This window comes from Oncorhynchus masou, chromosome 31, assembly GCF_036934945.1.
Source record: "Oncorhynchus masou masou isolate Uvic2021 chromosome 31, UVic_Omas_1.1, whole genome shotgun sequence".
Lineage (NCBI taxonomy): Eukaryota > Metazoa > Chordata > Actinopteri > Salmoniformes > Salmonidae > Oncorhynchus > Oncorhynchus masou.
The window spans coordinates 51,006,767-51,032,629 of NC_088242.1; the positions used below are offsets into that span (position 1 = coordinate 51,006,767).

General features: G+C 41.8%; 1 protein-coding gene across 2 annotated transcripts; it reads right to left on the reverse strand.

The window, feature by feature from the left end:
• Positions 1-1,968: 1,968 nt before the first annotated feature.
• Positions 1,969-21,939, reverse strand: LOC135524089 (glucoside xylosyltransferase 1-like). Of its 2 annotated transcripts, XM_064951291.1 has the most exons (8): positions 21,596-21,939; positions 17,693-17,773; positions 11,382-11,571; positions 11,055-11,186; positions 10,524-10,775; positions 8,294-8,417; positions 7,835-8,007; positions 1,969-5,208 (listed from the first exon to the last, which is right to left on the reverse strand). In XM_064951291.1, the coding sequence occupies exons 1-8, from the start codon at positions 21,841-21,843 to the stop codon at positions 5,047-5,049; spliced, it is 1,362 nt and encodes a 453-aa protein (XP_064807363.1). In that variant the 5' UTR covers positions 21,844-21,939; the 3' UTR covers positions 1,969-5,046. The 2 variants fall into 2 exon arrangements, with proteins under 2 accessions (XP_064807363.1, XP_064807364.1); XM_064951292.1 differs by lacking the exon at positions 17,693-17,773.
• Between the last annotated feature and the right edge of the window lie 3,924 nt (positions 21,940-25,863).

Below are 25,863 nucleotides of genomic sequence, written 5' to 3' on the forward strand. Positions count from 1 at the left end.
TTCATCTAAGTCACAACAATAGACAAATGGTGTGCTTAAACTAATAACACACAACTTATTGTATTTCTCTTGTCTATATTGAATACATAATTTAAACATTCACAGTGTAGGTTGGAAAAAGTATGTGAACCCCTAGGCTAGTGACTTCTCCAAAAGCTAATTGGAGTCAGGAGTCAGCTACTCTGGAGACAAATCAACGACAAGATTGGAGATGTTGGTTAGAGCTGCCTTGCCCTATAAAAAGAAACCTCACAAAATTTGAGTTTGCTATTCACAAGAAGCACTGCCTGATGTGAACCATGCCTCAAACAAAAGAGATCTCAGAAGACCTAAGATTAAGAATTGTTGACTTGCATAAAGCTGGAAAGGGTTACAAAAGTATCTCTAAAAACTGTGATGATCATCAGTCCAAGGTAAGACAAACTGCGTATACATGTAGAAAGTTCAGCACTGTTGCTACTCTCCCTAGGAGTGGCCGTCCTGCAAAGATGACTGCAAGAGCACAGCACAGAATGCTCACTGAGGCTATATATATATATATATATCCCATTTAGCAGACGCTTTTGTCCAAAGCGACTTACAAGTCGGCTGGGGCCACTACTTTTACATATAGGTGGCCCTAGCGGGAATCGAACCCACGACGCTTGGCGTTGCAAGCGCCATGCTCTACCGACTGAGCCACACACTAAGAAGAATCCTAGTCAGCTAAAGACTTACAGAAATCTCTGGAACATGCTAACATCTCTGTCGACGAGTCCACGATACGCAAAACACTAAAAAAGAATGTTGTTCATGGGAGGACACCACGGAATAAGCCACTACTGTCCCAAAAAAATAAAACATTGCTGCACGTCTAAAGTTCGCAAAAGAGCACCTGGATGTTCCAAAGTGCTACTGCCAAAATATTCTGTGGACAGATGAAACTAAAAAGTTTAGTTGTTTGGAAGTAACATACAGCACGATGTGTGGAGGGGGGAAAAAAGGCACAGCACAGCAACATCAAAACCTCACCCCAACTGTATGGTGGAGGGAGTGTCATGGTTTGGGTCTGCTTTGCTGCCTCAGGGCCTAGACAGCTTGCTATTGTCAACGGAAAAATGAATTCCCAAGTTTATCAAGCCATTTTGCTGGAGAATGTAAGGCTATCTATCCGTCAATTAAAGCGCAACAGAAGTTGGGTGATGCAAAACGACAACGACCCAAAACAGAAGTAAATCCACAACAACAATGGCTTCAACAGAAGAAAATAGACCTTCTGGAGTGGCCCAGTCTGATCCTGACCTCAACCTGATTGAGATGCTGTGACATGACCTCAAGAGAGCAGTTCACACCAGCAATATTCTTGGGAAGTCTGAACTGAAACAGTTTTGTAAAGAAGAATGGTCCAAAATTCCTCATGACCGTTGTGCAGGTCTGATTCCCGACTACAGAAAACGTTTGGTTGTGGTTATTGCTGCCAAAGGAGGGTCAACCAGTTATTAAACCCAAGGGTTCACATACTTTTCCCACCCTGCACTGTAAATGTTTATAAAGGTGTTCAATAAAAAGACCTGAAAACCTATAATTGTTTGTGTGTTATTAGTTTAAGCAGACTGTGTCTATTGTTGTGACTTAGATGAAGATCAGATGAAATATGACCAATTTTTTACAGAAATCCAGGTAATTCCAAAGGGTTCACATACTTTTTCGTTCCACTGTATATGCTCCATATAATGACTGTAGCCTATACACATGATATCAACTTTGAGGTAGACTTAATTAACTAAAATACCATGTCTATACCATGATTACCTTAGACCATATTATATAACTAATTATCTCCCTCCATTTCTCTTCGTCTGTTTGCGAAACCCCAAGACAACTACAAAAACAAAAGACTGCTTAATTCCACCAACACTGTTCTATCGATTGTAGCCTTTTATATATGAAATATTGCACATTTACTGTGGGTCAAGCATCACAACCAAGTTCACAACCAGGTGTAATATTTATTATAAACAATATATGGCTATAACATCACAATGAACACTTGTTTTACCATAGATTGGGTATACTCAATAAAACACGTCATACACTGTCAGATTTTAACATTGATATTTTAAGACGTAATCCATGATCTGTACAACCAGTAGTGCAAAATCTGTTTTTAGCGTTAGAAATGGAGGGAAAGAGTGACAAAAAAACATCACTTCTTAATACAGTTTGGTTGTGTTAAGTCAATGTACAATTGGAGAAAATGTATGTTATTTAAAATGTATTCAATACATATTAAAACGGTATTTTCAGTTGATTTTATGTTTGCTTCCTTCGTACCTATAAGACCTATAAAATTCACATGTGAATCCAAAAACATGAATTAAGTTATAACGAAGTACAGTACGTACTTTTCAGATAAAGCATAAACCTGGAGGATAAGTTCAATGCACAGAGCATAACAACCTATTGCATGGCAACTTTAGCTAAAACCAAACATGTTATGATTAAATCTCTTTAGTAAACCTTCATGCCTAATTCAACACAAATATTGATTAATGGCTATTATAGAATTCTATCTATGTTTACATGGAGACTATGGACGTATTCTTGGATCATTTACTCAGTAGTTATAATCATTGAGTTATAATATGGCAGACATTAAAAGTGCATTCTGTTGATGGATGTAATCTCATGTACAGTGCATTCTGTTGATAGATGTAATCTCATGTACAGTGCATTCTGTTGATAGATGTAATCTCATGTACAGTGCATTCTGTTGATAGATGTAATCTCATGTACAGTGCATTCTGTTGATAGATGTAATCTCATGTACAGTGCATTCTGTTGATAGATGTAATCTCATGTACAGTGCATTCTGTTGATAGATGTAATCTCATGTACAGTGCATTCTGTTGATAGATGTAATCTCATGTACAGTGCATTTGGAAAGTATTCAGATGCATTCCCCTTTTCGCCATTTTGTTACGTTACAGCCTTATTCTAAAATTTAATGAATACATCTTCAATCTACACACAATACCACATAATGACAAAGCAAATACAGATTTTTTTCTCTCTCCCGTTGATCATCCTATCTTATGTTTCTACAACTTGATTGGAGTCCACCTGTGGTAAATTCAATTGATTGTGCCTTTCTAAATCTTGTCCAACACCAGTCTATATAAGGTCCCACAGTTGGAAGTGCATGTCAGAGCAAAAACCAAGCCACGAGGTTAAAGGAATAGTCCGTAGAGCTCCGAGAGGATTGTGTCAAGAAAAATCTGGGAAAGGGTACCAAAAAATGTCTGCAACATTGAAGGTCCCCAAGAATAACGGCCTCACACATTCTTAAATAAAAGAAGTTTGGAACCACCGAGACTCTTCCGGCCAAACTGAGCAATCGGGGGAGAAGCCACTCCTCAGTAAAAAGCACATGACAGCCCACTTGGAGTTTGCCAAAAGGCACCTAAAGGACTCTCAGACCATGAGAAATACGATTCTCTGGACTAATGAAACCAAGATTGAACTCTTTAGCCTTACTCCCAAGCATCACATCTGGAGGAAACCTGGCACCATCCCTACGGTGAAGCATGGTGGTGGCAGCATCATGCCGTGGGGATGTTTTTCAGCAGCAGGGACTGGGAGACTGGTCAGGATCGAGGGAAAGATGAACAGAGAAAAGTACAGAGAGATAACTGATGAAGTCCTGAGCGCTCTGGAGCAGGTTCTCAGACTGGGGCAAAGATTCACCTTCCAACAGGACAACGACCCTAAGAACACAGCCAAGACAACGCAGGAGTGGTTTTGGGACAAGTTTCTGAATGTTCTTGAGTGGCCCAGTCAGAGTACGGACTTGAACATGATCTAACATGTCTGGAGAGACCTGAAAATATCTGTGCAGTGATGCTCCCTATCCAACCTGACAGAGCTTGAAAGGATCTGCAGAGAAGAATGGGAGAAACTCCCCAAATACAGGTGTGCCAAGCTTGTAGTGTCATACCCAAGAAGTCAAGGCTGTAGTCGCTGCCAAATGTGTTTCAAGAAACTACTGAATAAAGGGCTTGAATACTTATGTAAATGTGATTTCAGTTAGATTCTTTTTTTATAAATTTGCCCCCCAAAAATCTAAAAACCTGCTCTCTCCTTATGGTGTATTGTGTGTAGATTGATGAGGGAGGAAAAAAACAATTGAATTCATTTTAGAATGAGGTTGTAACGTAACAAAATGTGAAAAAGGTCAAGGTGTCTGAATACTTTATGAATGCACCGTTTAACACCAATATTGATATCCTCAGATTCTAACCTCAAAATACTTCCCTTTAGCATTTGTTTTACAATCAAGTTTTGTACCAATGAAACTGCATTCATGGAATAGTTATGACAAACTTTAACTGGTGTGTTGTCATTCTTCATGACACTGCAGGTGTATATTTCAATCTAATTCTAACATTTCAATCTAATCGATATAATGTCAACATATACTTTAAATAAAAATGTATACTTTTGGATCATGCGGGGCATATAAAGAACCGTGATAGGTTCTCTTCCTTGAATACTTCTGAGGATTGCAATGCGATCGTCAGACTGACATTCTCATCACAGGTGAAAAAACATACGGCAACCCGATTGTGAAGTGTACCATTTTTGCAGTCAGATGATAGAAATGTCCAATTCTGTAGAGGACAAAGAGATTTAATTTCAGCGCTTTCCCACACGTTTTGACTGCAGTTCCCTAACCTGATGATTATCACGTTCACGGGACAACTTTTTTTTGAGGAACAACGGCTCCACAGGAAAACAGACACGGTGTTACTCTGATCATCTACCCCTCGAAATTGTCTTTGGAGCAGTGTCGACGCGCCGGTAGCTGTTGCCCGTTTGTAAACAGAAGACGGCTTCATCTAACTTTTGGGCATGGACGGTTGAATGGGCTAAATCCCGCCCGGGATCATATACACATGCCAGTAATGCATGCTCTTCCCTGTACTCCTGGGGGCATAGTTTCGAGGTGTGCCACAGTTTCAGTCAGCCATCGATGGTAGTAGGAGAGTGGTAGGCTAGTGGTATACGTCACCTTCCCTCTATGGTTTCCTGTTGAAGTATGCTGATGCTCCGTTTTAACCTCTTAGTAAACATGTGGCTGGCTCTTCCACAGTAGGTGTGTTTGGTCTCCTGAAGCTTTTCCTCCAGGGGGAGGAGTAGGGACTGGACTAGGTTGTCCCCAAATGTGTACTGTGGAGAAGAAAACAAAATGTATATGATTACATGTCAGTGCAGGAATTTGGTCTAGTGGTAGCACTGCTGCGGTCAACTCTGGACGACCACAAATTGCCCCCAAAAGATCAGGCTTCGACCCTCGCTTCGGTTACTCATCACGGCATCTCCGACCTCATCTCTCCCTCCAAGACTCTCAGTCACTGCAGACCCAATCTCTTCAGTCGTAGCCATGAATAAAGAATCAAGCTTTTTTACGTTCCGTGGGTGAGCCGCACTTTTACAGCAGGCACAGTAGAGAGGAAATTACCTTTTTACGAGGGCTCATTGGAACCCAGTTTGGCTAAGCATTAGGTCACTCAAAGGATGCATACACACTTGCTTTATCATCTATCATACACAACAGCAGGCCATAAAGCAGCATTAACTGTCTCTTATTGATTTTTATGTGGATGCTGTTGGGTGGTGATGGCGGTTTTCTTGGTGTGTGTGTGTGTGTGTGTTTCGTGTTCCTTGTCCACAACATCCCATCATTGTGTCTCAACATAGCATCATCAGCACTAACCTTTTTACAACTCTTCTGTGGATTTGGCTCATATCAGTAATGGTGAGCCCGGGTTTATTGCCAAGCAGACTCAGTGCAAGCTGGGATAGGTCGTCTAGGGAGAGACACTGACTGAGTTCTTTGTGTGCTGAGAATGAGAGTGTTCTCCAGAAATGCCTGCTACAGTATGGACTTCAGGCCTGCTGTCCTCAAAGGACTGGGAGGGGAGGGAATGGGGGAGCAGGGCGAGAGGAAACTGAGAGGTGTAAAGGAAGAGAATGAAAGACAGAGCGGCAGCAAATGAAGAACTGGTAAGAGCTTCTTCCAAATGCTCAACAGACGGAACACAAGCTGTTGAAAGGCTGGTTAAATACTAAACACAGCTTCAACTATAAGAAAACGGATAAATAATTCTCAACCTAAAGAGCACTATTGGCTTAAGTTAACACACAGCAAGTTTCAATAACAAACTATTTCCTTCTCAGTTGTTTGTGAGTGGATTCTGGGTTAGAATGCACCTGGGCATCCCCGCTGTAGGAGTGAGTGAGTGAGTGAGTATTATTAAAATCAATTATAATCACATGGAGCTGATTTGCTGGTGTTTTTACATTCTTTTTTGCCATTTTGTTTTTGCTCAGAAAACTTTGGGGCTAAACAAAAATCACCCATGGACCGCCAGTTAGGGAACCCTGCTCGAAAAATGCCAGTACTAGGAGTGATCGGTGGGTGGACGCAGGTCTGGTTAGTAGGTAGGTAGGGATTAGCCTGGCTTTGGGAGAGCGGAGGCAGAATTACAGAGAAGTTAAAGGGACTATCAATTTAGCATTTTCATCTGGATGGATGGAAGTCCACCAAATAAAAAGCAATGGCCCGGAGTGCCCTGATGATGTAATCGAGCAAATGTTAAGAGGATAGGCTGTTTATTAAAAAAAGGTCCAACGCAGCACTTTTTATCTCAATTTCAAATCATTTTTGGGTAACAATTAAAGTACCTTGCTGTGATTCTTATTTTGGACCATTTTAATGAAAACAAACAAAAATAGCTTATTTAAGAAGCTATATCTCAAGCCAGAAATTTTGAGTGAAAACTAGCCGTTATTGGCAGAGGGGTTCAGGAACTATTTCTTATTGGTCTATTGGCTACAGCCTGGTGATGGCACCAGGCAGGCCAAAACTCTATCGCACCACATCAGGATGAAACTTCAGGCAGTCTTTTCAAACAGCTCATACACAAAAAAAGGTATTATTAACTTTCTCAATTTCACAGTAGTATTTCAACCTCAGTGTGGGAATGTAAATAAAGACAAAGGAAAATCATGTTTGACAGCACTGGGCCGAGAGGACAGAAAGACAGGAGAGGAAATGTTAACTCCCACACTAAGGGTATTTGACAAACAGCCCGACTGATCTCAACGCTGTGCGTTACAGGGAAGACATCCTCCTCCCCTCATGTGGTACCCTTCCTGCAGGCTCATCCTGACAAGACCCTCCAGCATGACAATGACACCATACTGCTCGTTCTGTGCGTGATTTCCTGCAAGACAGGAATGTCAGTGTTCTGCCATGGCCAGCGAAGAGACCGGGTCTCAATCCCATTGAGCATGTCTGGGACCTGTTGGATCGGGGATGGAGGGCTAGGGCCATTCCCCCCAGAAATGTCCAGGAACTTGCAGGTGCCTTGGTGGAAGAGCGGGGTAACATCTCACAGCAATAACTGGCAAATCTGGTGCAGTCCATGAGGAGATGTACTGCAGTACTTAATGCAGCTGGTGGCCACACCAGATACTGATTGTTACTTTCGATTATGACCCATCTTGTTCGGGGACATACTACTCCACTTCTGTTAGTCACATGTCAGTGGAACTTGTTCAGTTTATGTCTCAGTTGTTTAATGTTATGTTCATACAAATATTTACACATGTCAAGTTTGCTGAAAATAAACACAGTTAACAGGGAGATTACGTTTCTTTTTTTGCTGAGTTTAGTTAAATGCATCAGGAAGCACATCCTCCCTCAGGTCTGATGTTCTTTACTTCAATATTCCCTCCCCCCCCCCCGTCTGAATTCCCAGGTTACAGGCATAGCTGAGGATGTCGTTACCTTCTGGATGGCTTCATAGACGGCCCTGAACGCTGGCTGCTTGTCGTCATGGTAAACACCTCGATTTCCGTGGAGAATGAAGACGCCCTCTTGTTCGGCCTCGAGACAGTTGCTGCCGTAGATACAGTGGTCTGGACGGTAGTTCCATTGGCACGGGAACACATACAGGCTCTCTGCACAAGGGAATACAGGAGGGAGAGAGGTAGCTGAGGGTTTCTGTTACACCATTGCGTGAGTTGTATACTTACAGAAAAACAGTTATTCCTCTAGAGGAAGAAGAATAGATCGTTTCAACAATAAAGCAATGTGTCTGTCTGGGTCATGTTCACTTGAATTAAACTAAATAAAAAGATCAGAAACATGGAAGTAATAGCTGCACCCGTCCAATAAGAAATGCATATTTTTGTTTTGGTTGCACAACGGTATGATGCGGTGGGACCTAATGAAGGTGAGTTTCACCTGGGTTATGATGGAATATGATGTTGAGCAGGTCCTGGTCTCCCCAGGTGATGTTGAGTTTATATTTCTGGAGAAGTGGCATCAGCAGCTCCACCCATTTGAGGGGGACTGACGTCATGTCATTCTGTCATAACAAGTCATAGTAAAGAAAGAACCAAAAATATGTTAAATGACAGTGTGAACCACATTCATTCTGGGTAATGTGACACAATATAAATTGAAAACTAAAAAAAACAGCCAAACTCCTGACTGACAACAAACAATTAATAAATTATTTCATCATTTCTGTGTCTGAGGCATGGCAATATGTTTATAACAGTACACCAGCGTTTCCCAAACTTGGTCCTGAGGACGCCAAGTGATTTTGGTTCTTGCCTTAACCCTACACAGCTCATTCAAAGCTTGATGATTAGCTGATAGGCGTCCCAAAGACCGAGTTGAGTTTGGGAAACCCTACAGTACACAGTTGGTGAGCCACAGATGGTGAGCTACGCAGATGAATGGCAACAGTGACCTCCTCTGGTCAATAATGGGGGTGCAGAAGACTTACAGAAAATGCCTTAGCCAACATTACAAATTGAAGAACACAACTATGATCATTTACAAATGACAGTACCAGTCAAAAGTTTAGACACACCTACTCATTCAAGAGTTTATTTGTACTATTTTATACATTGTAGAATAATAGCTAAGACATCAAAACTATGAAGTAACACATGGAATCAGGTAGTACCCAAAAAAGTGTTTTATACATTTTTGATTCTTCAAAGTAGCCACCCTCTGCCTTGATGACAGCTTTGCACACTCCTGGGATTCTCTCAACCAGCTTCACCTTGAATCAGTCTTGACGGAGTTCCCACATATGTTGAGCACTTGTAGGCTGCTTTTCCTCTGTGGTCCAACTCATCCCAAACCATCTCATTTTAGGTTGAGGTCGGGTGATTGAGGAGGCCAGGTCATCTAATGCAAAGCTCCATCACGCTCCTTCTTGGTCAAATAGCCCTTACACAGCCTGGAGGTGTGTTGGGTCATTGTCCTGTTGAAAAACAAATGATAGTCCCACTAAGCACAACCCAGATGGGATGGCGTATCACTGCAGAACGCTGTGGTAGCCATGCTGGTTAAGTGTGGCTTGACTTCTAAATAAAAGCACTGACAGTGTCACCAGCAAAGTACCATCACGCCTCCTTTTACGGTGGGAACCAGACATGCGGAGATCATCCGTTCACCTACTGTGTGACACAGCGGTTGGAACCAAAAATCTCAAATTTGGACTCAGACCATCCACTGGTCTAAACACCCATTGCTCGTGTTTCTTGGCCCAACCGGCTTGGGCCCTATCTCTTTTCCTTATTGGTGTCCTTTAGTAGTGGTTTCTTTCTAGCAATTCGACCATGAAGACCAGATTCACACAGTCTCCTCTGAACAGTCGATGTTGAGATGTGTCTGTTACTTGAACTCCGTGAAGCATTTATTTCTGAGGCTGGTAACGTTAATGGACTTATCCTCTGCAGCAGAGGTAATTCTGGGTCTTCCTTTCCTTTGGCGGTCCTCATAAGAGCCAATTTCATCATAGGGCTTGATGGTTTTTGCGACAGCACTTTTTTTGTTGTTGAAATTTTCCGTATTGACTGACCTTCATGTCTTAAAGTAATGATGGATTGTCGTTTCTCTCTGCTTATTTGAGCTGTTCTTGCCATAATACGGATTTTTTTTTTTTACCAAATACGGCTATCTTCTGTATACCACGCCTACCTTGTCACAACACAACTGATCAAACGCATTAAGGAGGAAAATCCACAAATAAACTTTTTAAAAGGCACACCTGTTAATTGAAATGCATTCCAGGTGACTACCTCATGAAGCTGGTTGAGAGAATGCCAAGAGTGTGCAAAGCTGTCATCAAGGCAAAGGGAAGCTACTTTGAAGAATCTGATTTGTTAAACACTTTCTTGGTTACTACATGATTCCATGTGTTATTTAATAGTTTTGATATATTCACTATTTTTCTACAATGTAGAAAATAGTCCAAATAAATAAATGTATTGAATGAGTAGGTGTGTCCAAACTTGACTACTACTGTACTTCAACAGTTTGGCCTTTCTAGACACAAAATGTTTTAACAGAACATACAAAAAAATAAGCTGAGAAAGTTCAAGATATCCTGACAACCTCTTCTCGAGCATATACACCTACACACAAAGACGCTCATTCTCACTGACACAATCACCTTGAAGTATTTCTCTCTTATCCGGGTCATATTCATGAGCATGACGCCAGAGTTGACCCCGGTCTTTCCATAGTAAGGGTGACGTGCGAAGCGGTTGTACCAGGCGATGCGTGGCTCCTCATGCTCAGGGGCCATGGCTGCCAGATGGGTGGAGTTGAAGAGGGAGAGCAGGGACCAGATCTCCTCTACAGGCTGAAGGAACAAGATATCGGTGTCCACGTACAGCAGAGAGTCTACGTCTTTTAGGATCAACTGGAGAGGAGACAAAAAAAAAAGAAGGTTCGAATGCCCAAGAACATAGTCAAACATTACACACATTACTCTGACAGCACGCCATTTTCCTGATTCCCTGACCCAGATTTCAAATGGAGAATCTTCAATGAAAGTTGTTGAGGTCCAGGAATGGGCTTAATCTGGGTCCAATATCTCATGAACAAACGTGTATTGTTCTCAGCAAGGGGGACACTGAACAGTTTAATTGAGTTTTTTTTAATTTATTATGGCCAGTCTCATCAAACCCTGAGGACTCACCGGAAGGAAGAGCCTTTGAGAAGCACAGGGTTTGAAGAGTTTCTTCCACTCCTTGGCGTTCTCACTGGGGAAGGTGATGGGGTACGTGGTGTAGTTAAACCTGGTCTGGAAGACACTGGGCCACAAGTCCAGCTGAGGGAAAATACGCAGGGAACAGACACAAGTGAACAGGTTCGCTTTGACAGAGACAACCACACACCGGCACAGGTTCAGACATCTAGTTCAACAGCTTCTCTTCTTCTTCTAGTTCCATCCTCTTAACTGCTAGGGCCATATCACTTAGTACCAAAATTCATCCTGCCACTAATTCCTGTTCTCCATACTTACAGACTCTCCAAAGCTGCCATGCAGATGGTCCTCGGCGAAAATGTGAAAGTGTAGCGGTTTGACGCTGAAGAGGAGCGCAGACTTTAACATGGTGAGAGTCTCCTCTAGTCTGGGACCACAGGCCACTACAGCCAGATGGAGCCGCTCATCTCTAGTGGCCTCCTGGACGCTGGCGGAGGCTGGCTTCTCCCTGAGATAGTAAGAGATAAAAAAAAGGGAGGAGGGCAGCATCTTAGGGCACTTTAGAAGAAGGGCACCACTTGCACAGTCCCCGTCATGGATTTAAAAGCATTGGATTGTGGTAAGTATTGGATGGTGGGAATTCACAACATATTAATCTTTTTGAGCTCTATGAACTTTATCCAACATGTTACTGGGCCCACCCATACTCTGGACCTGGTTATTACCAAGGGGTTTTCTACTGGGCCCACCCACAATCACACCCATACTCTGGACCTGGTTATTACCAAGGGGTTTTCTACTGGGCCCACCCACAATCACACCCATACTCTGGACCTGGTTATTACCAAGGGGTTTTCTACTGGGCCCACCCACAATCACACCCATACTCTGGACCAGGTTATTACCAAGGGGCTTTCTATTGACATATCCTCTAACGTTGAAGTTGCTTTATCTGATCACCACTGTGTATTCTTTTACTACCTTGTTGCCTATTGCACAGGGTAATATTGAACGCATTATTAAGAAACACTATCTTACCTCTGATGTTGCTATAGATTTTATTGAGTGTACGAACAATACTCTACCTATTCTGCCTTCCTCTTGTGATGATTTAGTTGATAACTTTAATAGCAAATTAAAAGGCAACCATTGATGCCATAGCTCCAGTAAAGCTGAAAAGGGCCTCATCCAAATGGAGAGCCCCTTGGATGAATGAGGAAACTATAATCAATTACAAAGAGAAATTGCAGAAAGGCAGAGCGGAACTTGAGAAAATCAAAGTTGCAGGTTTTTTATGATATTTCATGGCAATAAGACATGCCAGACGAGCTCGTTTTTCTAACTCGATCACTATTCAAAATCAGAATAATTTGAGAGTGCTCCTCGACCATTGACTGCCTTATAGTTTTGCCAGGGTACAAATTTATGTGGACTTCCCTCATCTAAATGTGATGAGTTTGCAGCATATTTCAGAGATAAGATAACCAACATTAGGCTGGATATCATTCAAGCAAGACCTGATGAGAAGAATGATGATATGTGCCCTAGACTACCACACAAAGGCACTATGGATTTATTTTCCCTGGTTGACATGCTCAGGAAAGTGAGATCACAACTTAAGCCGTGTATCTGCCTTCTCGATCCTATCCCCACCACCTTCATCAAGACTGTTTTTAATTGTATATCTGAAGAAGTGCAAGCTATTATTAAAATCACTCATTGTTCACAGGCACTTTCCCCACTGCACTAAAAACTGCTATGGTGAAACCCCTCCTGAAACAAAGTCATCTAGATTTTTTTGGGCAACCCCCACCTTTCATTCTTAAGCTAAATTCTGGAGAAATAAAGCAAAATTCTGGAGAAATTGGAGTTCAAAACAAAATATTTGTTTAAGTGGCAACATTTAATTTTTTAAACATTTCAAATCTGCTTTTTTGTCCACACCACAGCACATAGACAGCCTTAGTTAAAGTTGCATTCGACACTGCTAACCATGATGTCCTTCTGGACTGACTGGAGAGGTGGGTTGGCCTCTCCGGTCCAGTTCTAAATGAGTTCAGGACGCATTTAACCTGTCGAGAGTTTGTCAAACTTTGGTGAACATAACTTAGAGAGAGAAACTACATATTACATGTGGCGTCCCACATTGTTTGATGTTGGGTCCGGTACAGTTCAGTTTATATATGTAACCTCTTGGCAGCGTTATCAGGAAGCACTGCATTGATTTTCACGGCCACGCAGACGATACACAACTTTACATTTCTGTGTGACCGGAGGATTTTAGCTCCACGGATAAATGAGACTGTATTGGGGATTTAAATACTTGGGATGGCTCACAACTTCCTCCTGCTAAATCAAGACAAGACCGAGGTACTTGTTGTTCGAGCCAAAGCAATGAGAGAGAATCTAGCTGCAAATTTTAATTCACATGCCATAGAAAAAGAGAAAACAGCTGGCAAAAACACCTAGGTGTTGTTTTAGATTCTGAACAAAATCTTGAAATCACACATCAGGAATGTGACCAAAATAGCTTTTTAACCGCCTGAGGAACTTTGCCAAGGTGCGGCCGTTTCTCTCTCGGGCTAATCCAGAGACTCATCCGTGCGTTTATTACAAACAGGCTTGACTGCTATAATGCTCTCCTGTCTGGTCTACCCAGGAAAGCCGTTGCTCAACTGAAAAAAAACATACAGAATGCTGCAGCACTGGTACTGACCGAGACCAGAGCACACATTACACCGGTTTTAAGGTTGCATTGGCTGCCTGTGAGTTTTTGAAAAATATTTTTTTTTTTAAAGAGTCTTCTATTGGTTTTTAAAATCAATCCAGGATTGTGTACCCCAATACATGTCAGACATGCTTTTAAGTTATGTACCCAGTGGGTGCCTCAGGTCCTCTGGCACTCATATTTTAACCAAAGCCTAGGACCAAGAGGCATGGAGAGGAAGCCTTTAGGTATTATGCACCCAGCCTCTGGAATAGCCTGCCAGAGAACCCGAGGGAGGCTGAAACTGTAGACATAATTAAAACGGATCTTCAAACACATTTTAGCTTTGATTTTCCTGATTTTTAGCTCTCTTTTGTTTATCTTATGTTTGTTGTGTAGTAAATATTTCAGCTTTTATTTTTGTGGGGTTTTTTCTTCCCAAAAGCATCGTTCATCGTTAGAACCTTTGTAGGTACATTGTTTAATCTAAACAACTCTGAAGCAATTATCAGCAGACAACAAATAAATCACTAAAAACAGAGATTACCCCAGAATAAATATTCGATATTGTTAAAACATTTGCATGGTAAAAAGTACCAGGAATGGGCAGCTTTCCCATAGAATTCCATTCAAGAGCAAGTTTCAGTTTAATACAATATGCAAAAAAAGTGTTTATTTATTTATTATATATCAAAAATGGCTGTTGATGCCGAAAAGGCTTGACCATCTTGAATGTCCTTTTCTACTAAAAACCTTGGAAGCTTTCAACTTTCCAGATGAAATAACACATTTTCTAAAAATATTGTATAAATTGTCCTAAAGCTAAAATGTACACAAACAATATCTGATTAAATTGCTTTACAAAGAGGCACAAGATGATGATGTCCCCTCACCCCCCTCCTGTTTGCACAGGCAATTCTACCGCATGCAGAAAGAACTAGACAGGACCCAAAATGTAACAGGTATCAGTATTGGTAAAACATGAATATAAACTTAACCGTTTTGCAGATGATCTCCAGATATACCTGACCAATATTGAAAACTCAATGCCCCCCTTTGCTAAAATTATTTTCAGAATACTCAAAAATCTCAGGATATAAAATTAACGTGGGGGGGGGATCCTTTAAGTGGACCACAACAAATATGTAATACTTAGGATGATTAATATGTGACAAACAAATATATAAAGACAACTATATTCTAAACTCAGCAAAAAAAGAAATGTTCCTTTTTCAGGACCCTGTCTTTCAAAGATAATTCATAAAAGCCAAATAACTTCACAAATCTTCACTGTAAAGGGTTTGAACACTGTTTCCCATGCTGTTCAATGAACCAAAAACAATTAATGAACATGCACCTGTGGAACGGTCATTAAGACACTAATTAATTAATGTCACAGAACACTAAAGAGGCCTTTCTACTGACTCTGAAAAACATCAAAAGAAAGATGCCCAGAGTCCCTGCTCATCTGCGTGAACGCACCTTAGGCATGCTGCAACAAGGCATGAGGATTGCAGATGTGGCCAGGGCAATAAATTGCATTGTCCATATAGTGAGACGCCTAAGACAGCACTACAGGGAGACAGAACGGACAGCTGATCGTCCTCGCAGTGGCCGACCACATGTAACAACACCTGCATAGGATTGGTACATCTGAATATCACCTGCAGGACAGGTATAGGATGGCAACAACAACTGCCTGAGTTACACAATCCCTCAATCAGTGCTCAGACTTTCCGCAATAGGCTGGACTGAGGGCTTGTAAGCCTGTTGTAAGGCAGGTCCTCACCAGACATCACCAGCAACAACGTCACCTATGGGCACAAACCCACCGTCGCTGGACCAGACAGGACTGGCAAAAAGTGCTCTTCACTGACAAGTCACAGTTTTGTCTCACCAGGGGTGATGGTCAGATTCGTGTTTATCGTTGAAGGAATGAGCGTTACACCGAGGCCTGTACTCTGGAGCGGGATTGATTTGGAGGTGGAGGGTCCGTCATGGTCTGGGGCGGTGTGTCACAGAATCATCGGACTGAGCTTGTTGTCATTGTAGGCAATCTCAACACTGTGTGTTACAGGGAAGACATCCTCCGCCCTCATGTGGTACCCTTCCTGCAGGCTCATCCTGACATGACCCTCCAGCATGACAATGCCACCAGCCATACTGCTCGTTCTGTACGTGATTTCCTGGAAGACAGGAATGTCAGTGTTCTGCCATGGCCAGCGAAGAGCCCAGATCTCAATCCCATTGAGCACGTCTGGAACCTGTTGGATCAGAGGGTGAGGGCTATGGCCACTCCCCCCAGAAATGTCCGGGAACTTGCAGGTGCCTTGGTGGAAGAGTGGTGTAACATCTCACAGCAAGAACTGGCAAATCTGGTGCAGTCCATGAGGAGGAGATGCACTGCAGTACTTAAAGCAGCTGGTGGCCCCCCTTGTTCAGGGACACATTATTCCATTTATGTTAGTCACCCGTCTGTGGAACTTGTTCAGTTTATGTCTCAGTTGTTAAATTATGTTCATACAAATATTTATATTTACACACAGTTTGTTGAAAATAAACACAGTTGACAGTGAGAGGACGTTTCTTTTTTTGCTGCATTCATTACTCAACGATATGAAAGCAGATCTAATTAAATTGAATAATCTTCCCATAAATCTTACAGGTAGAACAAACCTCTTTAGAATGGCATGACTGCCAAATCCAATACCAATTACCCCACCGAAGACATTCTTTAAAATCAAAAATAAATAGTCATAACAAATAAAAAATGCTGCACATATTCCCGTCTGAAGTGGTTGTTACACTTGACACTTACAATGCGACTTCGGCTTTCAGAATACGAAGATCACATTGAAAACACGGGTCTCGACGCACAAAAAAAAATCGCTTCGTGGACTGATTGTGTTTAAATCTGGAAGACCAGATTTCTCCTGTCTGGACGCAAATCAGGCTACCTACCGAAAGCGCACAGTGGGTGACGTTGGAGGACATAGAGTGCGAGGAAAGTGTTTGCTGGCCTCATAAATGCTAGCCAGTTAGCTAATGCTAACCCAGTTACAATCCCTTTAGCATCGCTTGCTAGCTAGCTACAGAGGTCAGCTGGCTAGTTTGCCACAGTAGTTATCTACAGCCATCAGTGGTTGTGTTATTATATTTAGCCTATTACACCATTTGTTGAATGCATTCTATTCATTTGAATATGGCGCGGGGAAAATGGAATCCGGACACTGGACAAGGTAGACACATTTAAATGTAGGTGTCGATGCAAAACGCGCTCAGAATTCCACGATCAGAATACTAAAGCTGCATGAACTGTCAAGTCTAGACACGGCCTGAAGGTGGTTTTAACCTTCCAGACTTGAATTGTATCAACTCGCTACCCAGGGCTTTTATTTGCGACATGCGGTGCATTCGGAAAGTATTCAGACCCCTTACAGCCTTATTCTAAAATGGATTTAAACAAATAAAATCTTCAATTTACACACAATAACCCATAATGTCAAAGCGAGGAAAAAAAAACCTTTATACCTTTATTTACATACGTTTTCAGACCCTTTGCTATGACTCTAATGAGACTCGAAACTGAGCTCAGGTGCATCCTGTTTCCATTGATCATCACTGAGATGTTTCTCCAACTTGATTGGAGAACGCCTGTGACAAATTTAATAACTAGCCAGCTAGATTGTGGCTTTATAAAAGGCCAAAGAAAGCTAGAAATCGTTTTTAAGAATTCCTCAAGCATTTAAATGGCTAATGTAGCCATCCAGCCAGGATAACGTTGCTAACCATGACAGGCATTTTCCGTTAAAAAAAACAAACTTGAAGACAGTTAACAGAATTGTCCATTTAAACAACTTTAGCCAATTTACTAATTACTACATTTTTGCTAACATTAGATAGTTAATCCAGAGATTCTTACCTTTGCCTCGATTTGTCAGTCTCGTCCAGATCATCATAGCCCTGGTGAGTGATGTGAAGCTTGAGACAGGTATTTGTAGTTCTGTATGATAGCCACATTAGCATTTCAATTTCGGGGGTTAAATACAGGCAAATATATGTATTTAAAAAAAGTAATTGTCAGAGATTTACACGGTTTTCAAAACGAACGAAACACAGCCCTTATTTTGAAGTGTTTCTAAAAATCCACAATGGATCAAATGAATGGTGGAAAAAAATGATTGGAACCATGTGTGTTTGACCTCCAGGTTTAATGGGTATTATGACTCCTACTGTGGTAGACTACACTACAAAGCCGGGTTTCCCGATGGAAAAAATTGAATGGATGGAATTTACAAATGTTTTAATGATGCATCGTAAAAACAACGTGCCGAAAATGACACACCCGTTTCCCAAAACACCATGCTGTGCACTCGATACAAAGTTAAATTTAACTGTGTCGTTACAGGAGCTGTCGTGTTGAACATGACTCCAGAATATAGCCTATTATGTATTCATGTTATGTTTGCCGTGTATTCTGTTTTCTCCTGATCTTTTGTATGCAATGTTTGATTTGAGTAAATTCTGTATTTCTTGAGTGTGTGTGCAAACTGGGAGCAAGAATGAATAAACCCAAATCGCTCGTTCCCTCGTTGCTATAGAAAATATCAAAGTGACCTAAAAATAAAATATGATGACAATGGTTTTCGCAATTTCTGAACAAATCATTGTAGTCTAATGGCAGGCAGGAATTGGGCTTCAAGTAGGCCTACAGATATTAAACATTAAGTGCCAAGTCAAGCGACAATGGCATAGACCTAACATGGTAACCTTTAGGTTATTGGTTAGGCTACAGTGTAATTTCTGAGCTTTTTGATGGTTGTAGCCTATAGGCCTAATAGATATAAATATTGGCGCAGCTCAGATGTAGTCTAACCGTTTAATACTAAGTACACTTTAAAGTTTAGGGTAACTTCGAAATGTCCTTGTTTTTTAAATGAGAGCACATCTTTTGTCCATTAAAATAACAATTGATCAGAAATACAGTGTAGACATAGTTCATGTTGTAAATGACTATTGTAGCTGGAAACTGCATTCTTTAAAAAAAATGGAATATCTACATAGGAGTACAGAGGCCCATTATTAGCAACCATCACTCCTGTGTTCCAATAGCACATTGTGTTAGCTAATCCCAGGTTAACATTTTAAAAAGGCTAATTGATCATTAGAAAACCCGTTTGCAAATGTTTGAACAGGTGAAAACTTGTTCTGATTAAAGAAGCAATAAAACTGGTCTTCTTTAGACTATTTGAGTATCTGTAGCATCAACATTTGTGGGTTTGATTACAGGTTGAAAATGGCCAAAAACAAAGAACTTTCTTCTGAATTTAGTCTATTCTTGTTCTGAGAAATGAAGGCTATTCCATGCGAGAAATTGCCAAGAAAATGAAGATCTCGTACAACGCTGCGTACTACTCCCTTCACAGAAGAGTGCAAACTGCCTCTAACCAAAATAGAAAGAGTGGGGTGCACAACTGAGCAAGAGGACAAGTACATTAGAGTGTCTAGTTAGAGAAACCGACGCCTCACAAGTCCTCAACTGGCAGTTAAATAGTCCCCGCAAAAGACCCGTCTCAACATCAACAGTGAAGAGGCGACTCTGGGATGCTGGCCTTCTTGGCAGAGTTCCATTTTAATAAAAAAAATGTGGCCAGTCTGAGATGGCTTTTTTCTTTGCAACTCTGCCTAAAAGGCCAGCATCCCAGAGTCACCTCTTCACTGTTGATGTTGAGACTGGTGTTTTGCGGGTACTATTTAATGAAGCTGCCAGTTGAGGACTTGTGAGGTGTCTTTCTCAAACGTGACACTAATGTACTTGTCCTCTTGTTCAGTTGTGCACCGGGGTCTCCCACTCCTCTTTTCTAACGATGCCTTTGCCTTAAGATGCTTTTGGGAAACCGGGTCCAGGTTGCAGTGGTGTGTATTCATGGACGCCAAGGGAAGCCAGGCTTCCCAAAAACATTTACCAAGAAAAAAAATAAAAATATACAATTCATCTTTCAACAGTGTTTCACAATTTTCCTTTAATTCGCAAGAGGCTGAATGTATCTCACCGGAGAAAGCATCAGAGCGAGCAAAACCGTGCCCCTGTTTGTGTAGCCCATCTATCTGATGCTGCCTGGTCAAAAAAAGTAGGACATTGTTGCAGCATGTAGAATTAAATGCAAGGGAAGCCAGCGAGCATTTGGCCTCCCTTGATACATTTTGAAAAAAAGTATAAAATAGTCAATCAGCGTTGAGCTAAACTGTGTGTGCTCAACTGTGAAATGGTGTCGAGGGAAGACTGTTTAGATTTGGCATCACACCAATATCACCGAGAGCAAAATGTTATTTACAGAAAAAAATAGAATTGTTGCATCTAGTTGTGTTGTTGCTAGCTAAAATTGGTCCTTTCCTAAACTAGCTGGCTCATTGTTGCCCATGAAAGGAAGTTAGACTACCTGGATATAATTCTCGCTCGCTAGCCTATGACAAAAACTAAAAGCGTACTGTATGACGAACTCATAGACCTTTTAGTCAACATGAAAGAGGAAAGCATTGGCCTTTCTCATGATTCCCGCAAGCAACTGCAGCCCCTCAGGAGTTTTGAATTTTGTAGCCCCCACCAAAGTTTCCCATCCCTGCTCTACAAGTAGGGTGAGTCAAAATGTTGATCTACTTGCACAAACACACACAAACAAATCAGAACCATAGACAGCCAAATCATATTTACCTTACATTGATTGGACTACATTATTTTTGGTATCTTTTAGTTTTAGACTAAGCATCGGTGATTTGGTGTTGAAATGGTGCAGCTCCTGTTCTTTGCGATTTGCAGTTACTCTTCGTGTTTCTAACTCAACAGTTGTTTAGTTAGTCCAAAAATGTTAACATTAACTTGCTGTACGTAACATAACTGTTTGTTACATGCAATATGGTTTGTGGACTTCGCCGGACAGAGCTCGCTCACCGGTTTTGTTATGAAACAACATTTATTCTGCCACTGTCTTATTGTCTCATCCTTTATATATCACGGTTTCAAGGCATATGAACTAACAGGTTATAGAGCAAACACCACAACTAGGTTGTAACATGGCTTTTTTTTCTGGCTTGGCTTCCCCAGTGATTTTACCCAAGCACAGCTACTGCCAGGTTTTAAAATGAGTAAAGTGGCCACTGTCTGCCTTTCAAGGGGTTGCCCCAGCCATGCATACATAGGTCCCAATAATCAGTTAATTCCACAAACATCAGGAGGCAGTCTACAATAGGGATTCCAGTAAGACACTGACAATACCTTACACAAGACAGAACAACAAGTTGAATGCCTTTTGGTTCCATGGTGATTGAATCATGATAGGGGTAGATTAGAGAGCTACTTGGTTATCGAGCAAGCTGCTAGAGTTTCTCTAATATTTGCAGAAATAGATAACTAGTTAAGTAAGAACCCATCTTCTTGAACTAAGCAGGACATCTTATGATAGGTAACGTTACCTAACAGGGGGAAAAAAACTGAAATTGCAATGTGGATAATTGTGAATTAGCAAATTAATGGATTTATAGCAGGCAATGATGATCAACATCCTCCCCGTGGCATTATGACTTTGGTTAGTTAACCCACTAGCTCATTGATCTGTGGTTCTACATCGTCATCCTTACGGTACGGGGCAATGTTTTATCTGTAAAATCAACAGATTAGCTGGTTAGCTAACGTTAGCTAGTAATCCTGCTAGCGAAGAGTTGTGGCTAGTATTTTACAAGTGTGGCTAGCTTTAGCGTGTTAGCTAGTTACTTGGCTGACTTCTATAGCCAACTAACTACCTAGTTGGCTAATCAATTGTTATTTTACCTGGTCCTGTCATGTTCTTGGTGGGCAAAAAGGCTTGGCACTCCTCCACCATTCCTGACTATGTGCCCAGTGTCTTGGGCCCCAAATTGGGGTTGCCTGCCACTAGATTTTTTTGTTCTTCTGTCGGTCCATCCGTCTTCGTATTGCGACTCAAAAGACGAGGCTACCGGTAGTTGATTAAAAACATACAGCACCGAAAAGACAACAAAGACCATGCACAGTAGAAGTGCATGAAGATAACATCGCATTTTGTGAATTAAAAAAAAATGCACTTAACCGTGCTACCGTAACATTCTTTCAGATATGAATTTACATTGACTAACTAGGGTTGTGTTTACGTCAACTTTGAGCTCCACCTTCTGTCAAGAAACCAAAGCACAGGGGTGTATTCATTAGTCTTGCAAAGGAAATCGTTTACAGTTTAACCAAACGGAAGCAAACGGGACGAAACGGAGGGACTTACCTGCATTTGTCCAATAGAAACTGTAGTCTTCGTTGTAACACGTTTTCGGTTTGGAGTAAACCGTTTATTGCAAACGTTTTGCAACAGAATCAGCGTGATGAATACACCCCTAATTACTGTTCCAGATATTATTTAATACACACACGGTCAAAAGTATGTGGACACCGGCCCATAGAACATCTCATTCCAAAATCATGGGCATGAATATGGAGTTGGTCCCCCCTTTGCTTCTATAACAGCCTTCACTCTTTTTGGAAGGCTTCCACTAGATGTTGGAACATTGCTGTCAGGATGTTCATCCACAAGAGCATTAGTGAGGTCAGCATTGATGTTGGGCGATTTGGCCTGACACGCAGTCGGCGCTCCAATTCATCGCAAAGTTGTTGCCACAAAGTTGGAAGCATAGAAACATCTAGAATGTCATTGTATGCTGTAGCATTACGATTTCCCTGCACTGGAGCTAAGGGGCCTAGCTCAAACCATAATTCATCCTCCACCAGTCTTTACAGTTGACACTATGCAGTCGGGCAGGTAGCATTCTCCTGGCATCCGCCAAACCTAGATTCGTCCGTCGGACTGCCAGATGGTGAAGCATGATTCATCACTCCAGAAAAAGTGTTTCTACTGCTCCAGAGGCCCATGGCGGCGAGCTTCACACAACTCCACCCACTTGGCATTGAGCATGGTGATCTTAGGTTTGTGTGTGGCTGCTCGGACATGGAAACCCATTTCTTGAAGCTTCCGACATACAGTTCTTGTGCTGACTTTGCTTCCAGAGGAAGTTTGGACTCAGTAGTGAGTGTTGCAACCCAAGGACAGTCAATTTTTACACACTTCAGCGGGCCCGTTCTGTGAGCTTGTGTGGCCTACCTCTTTGTGGTGAGCAGTTGTTGCTCCGAGACATTTCCACTTCACAATAGCAGCACTTACAGTTGACCAGGACCGCTCTAGCAGGCCAGACATTTTACGAACTGACTTATCGGAAAGGTGGCATCCTATGATGTTGCCATGTTAACTGTCACCGAGTTCTTCAGTACGGGCCATTTTACTGCCGATGTTTGTCTATGGAGATTGCATGGCGGTGTGCTCGACTTTGTACACCCATCAGCAACGGGTGTGGCTGAAATAGCCGAGTCCACTCATTTGAAGGGGTGTCCAAATACACACAAAAAAAGTATGGCCAAAAGTATGTGTGTGTATCTGGGTGTCTGGAAAGCACCCATTGGCTTGCAGGACAAGTTGAACTATGATCAAATAGCTTCCTACTAGATACTAGCTAGCTAAATACCTTAGTAATTAGATATGAAGGAAAGAGATTTGGAAACATTAGCCTTATAAACATCTTCAATACAATACCACCTCATGTATACCAGTGTACACATTTCTAACATACATGAACTAAAATAAATACCTAATATATACACACATACATACATACATACAGTGGGGCAAAAAAAGTATTTAGTCAGCCACCAATTGTGCAAGTTCTCCCACTTAAAAAGATGAGAGGCCTGTAATTTTCATCATAGGTACACTTCAACTATGACAGACAAAATTATTTTAAAAAGTCCAGAAAATCACATTGTAGGATTTTTAACGAATTTATTTGCAAATTATGGTGGAAAATAAATATTTGGTCAATAACAAAAGTTTCTCAATACTTTGTTATATACCCTTTGTTGGCAATGACAGAGGTCAAACGTTTTCTGTAGGTCTTCACAAGGTTTTCACACACTGTTGCTGGTATTTTGGCCCATTCCTCCATGCAGATCTCCTCTAGAGCAGTGATGTTTTGGGGCTGTTGCTGGGCAACACGGACTTTCAACTCCCTCCAAAGATTTTCTATGGGGTTGAGATCTGGAGACTGGCTAGGCCACTCCAGGACCTTGAAATGCTTCTTACGAAGCCACTCCTTTGTTGCCCGGGCGGTGTGTTTGGGATCATTGTTTTGCTGAAAGACCCAGCCACGTTTCATCTTCATGCCCTTGCTGATGAAAGGAAGTTTTCACTCAATCTCCCGATACATGGCCCCATTCATTCTTTCCTTTACACGGATCAGTCGTCCTGGTCCCTTTGCAGAAAAACAGCCCCAAAGCATGATGTTTCCACCCCCATGCTTCACAGTAGGTATGGTGTTCTTTGGATGCAACTCAGAATTCTTTGTCCTCCAAACGCAACGAGTTGAGTTTTTACCGAAAAGTTATATTTTGGTTAAATCTGACCATATGACATTCTCCCAATCTTCTTCTGGATCATCCAAATGCTCTCCAGCAAACTTCAGATGGGCCTGGACATGTACTGGGTTAAGCAGGGGGACACGTCTGGCACTGCAGGATTTGAGTCCCTGGCAGCGTAGTGTGTTACTGATGGTAGGCTTTGTTACTTTGGTCCCAGCTCTCTGCAGGTCATTCACTAGGTCCCCCCGTGTGGTTCTGGGATTTTTGCTCACTGTTCTTGTGATCATTTTGACCCCACGGGGTGAGATCTTGCGTGGAGCCCCAGATCGAGGGAGATTATCAGTGGTCTTGTATGTCTTCCATTTACTAATAATTGATCCCATAGTTGATTTCTTCAAACCAAGCTGCTTACCTATTGCAGATTCAGTCTTCCCAGCCTGGTGCAGGTCTACAATTTTGTTTCTGGTGTCCTTTAACAGCTCTTTGGTCTTGGCCATAGTGGAGTTTGGAGTGTGACTGTTTGAGGTTGTGGACAGGTGTCTTTTATACTGATAACAGTTCAAACAGGAGCCATTAATACAGGTAATGAGTAGAGGACAGAGGAGCCTCTTAAAGAAGAAGTTACAGGTCTGTGAGAGCCAGAAATCTTGCTTGTTTGTAGGTGACCAAATACTTATTTTCCACCATAATTTGCAAATAAATTCATAAAAAATCCTACAAATGTGATTTTCTGGATTTTGAAGTGTACCTATGATGAAAATTACAGGCCTCATCTTTTTAAGTGGGAGAACACAATTGGTGGCTGACTAAATACTTTTTTGCCCCACTGTGTGTGTGTGTGTATATATTTTTTTAACATTTTATTTTACCACCTTTTTCAATCTTGTTTCATTCCTGTAATTCCAACTGGCTTGGGAGAGGCATGCGTCCTCTGAAACATTACCCGCCAAACCGCTCTTCTTAATAACCCGGCCGCTTAACCCAGAAGCATCAATGTGTCAGAGAAACACTGTTCAACTAACGACAGAAGTCAGCCTGCAGGCGCCCAGCCCGCCACAAGGAGTCGCTAGAGCGCGATGAGCCAAGTAAAGCCACCTGGGCCAAACCGTCCCCTAACCCAGACAACGCTGGGCTAATTTTGCGCCGCCCTATGGGACTCCCGGTCAAGGCCGGTTGGGACACAGCCTGGGATCTAACCCGGGTTTGTAGTGACGCCTCAAGCACTGCGACGCAGTGAATCATAGACCGCTGCGCCACTCAGGGGGCCCATAAAGACCAATTTCTAACAAAATTCCCAAGCATGTCAAGTTATCCAGACTCTAGTAGATACAGTACTTGTAAATAGGTTATAAAAATGAGGGCTATCCATGAATATCCCAAATAGTCTCCTGTGTGAGGAGCTTAGGCTGCATTTAAGTAGGCAGCCCATTTCAGATGTTTCTTCCACTAATTGGTATTTTTTTTTTTTTTTTACATCTGATCTTTTTCAGAGCTGATCTGATTGGTCAAAAGACCAAATTAATGGAAAAAAATATCTGAAATTGGTTACCTGTGTAAACACAGCCATAAAAGTATATGGTTAAGACCCATCTGCCATCCACTGAGCACAAATGGAGGAAACTCAAGTC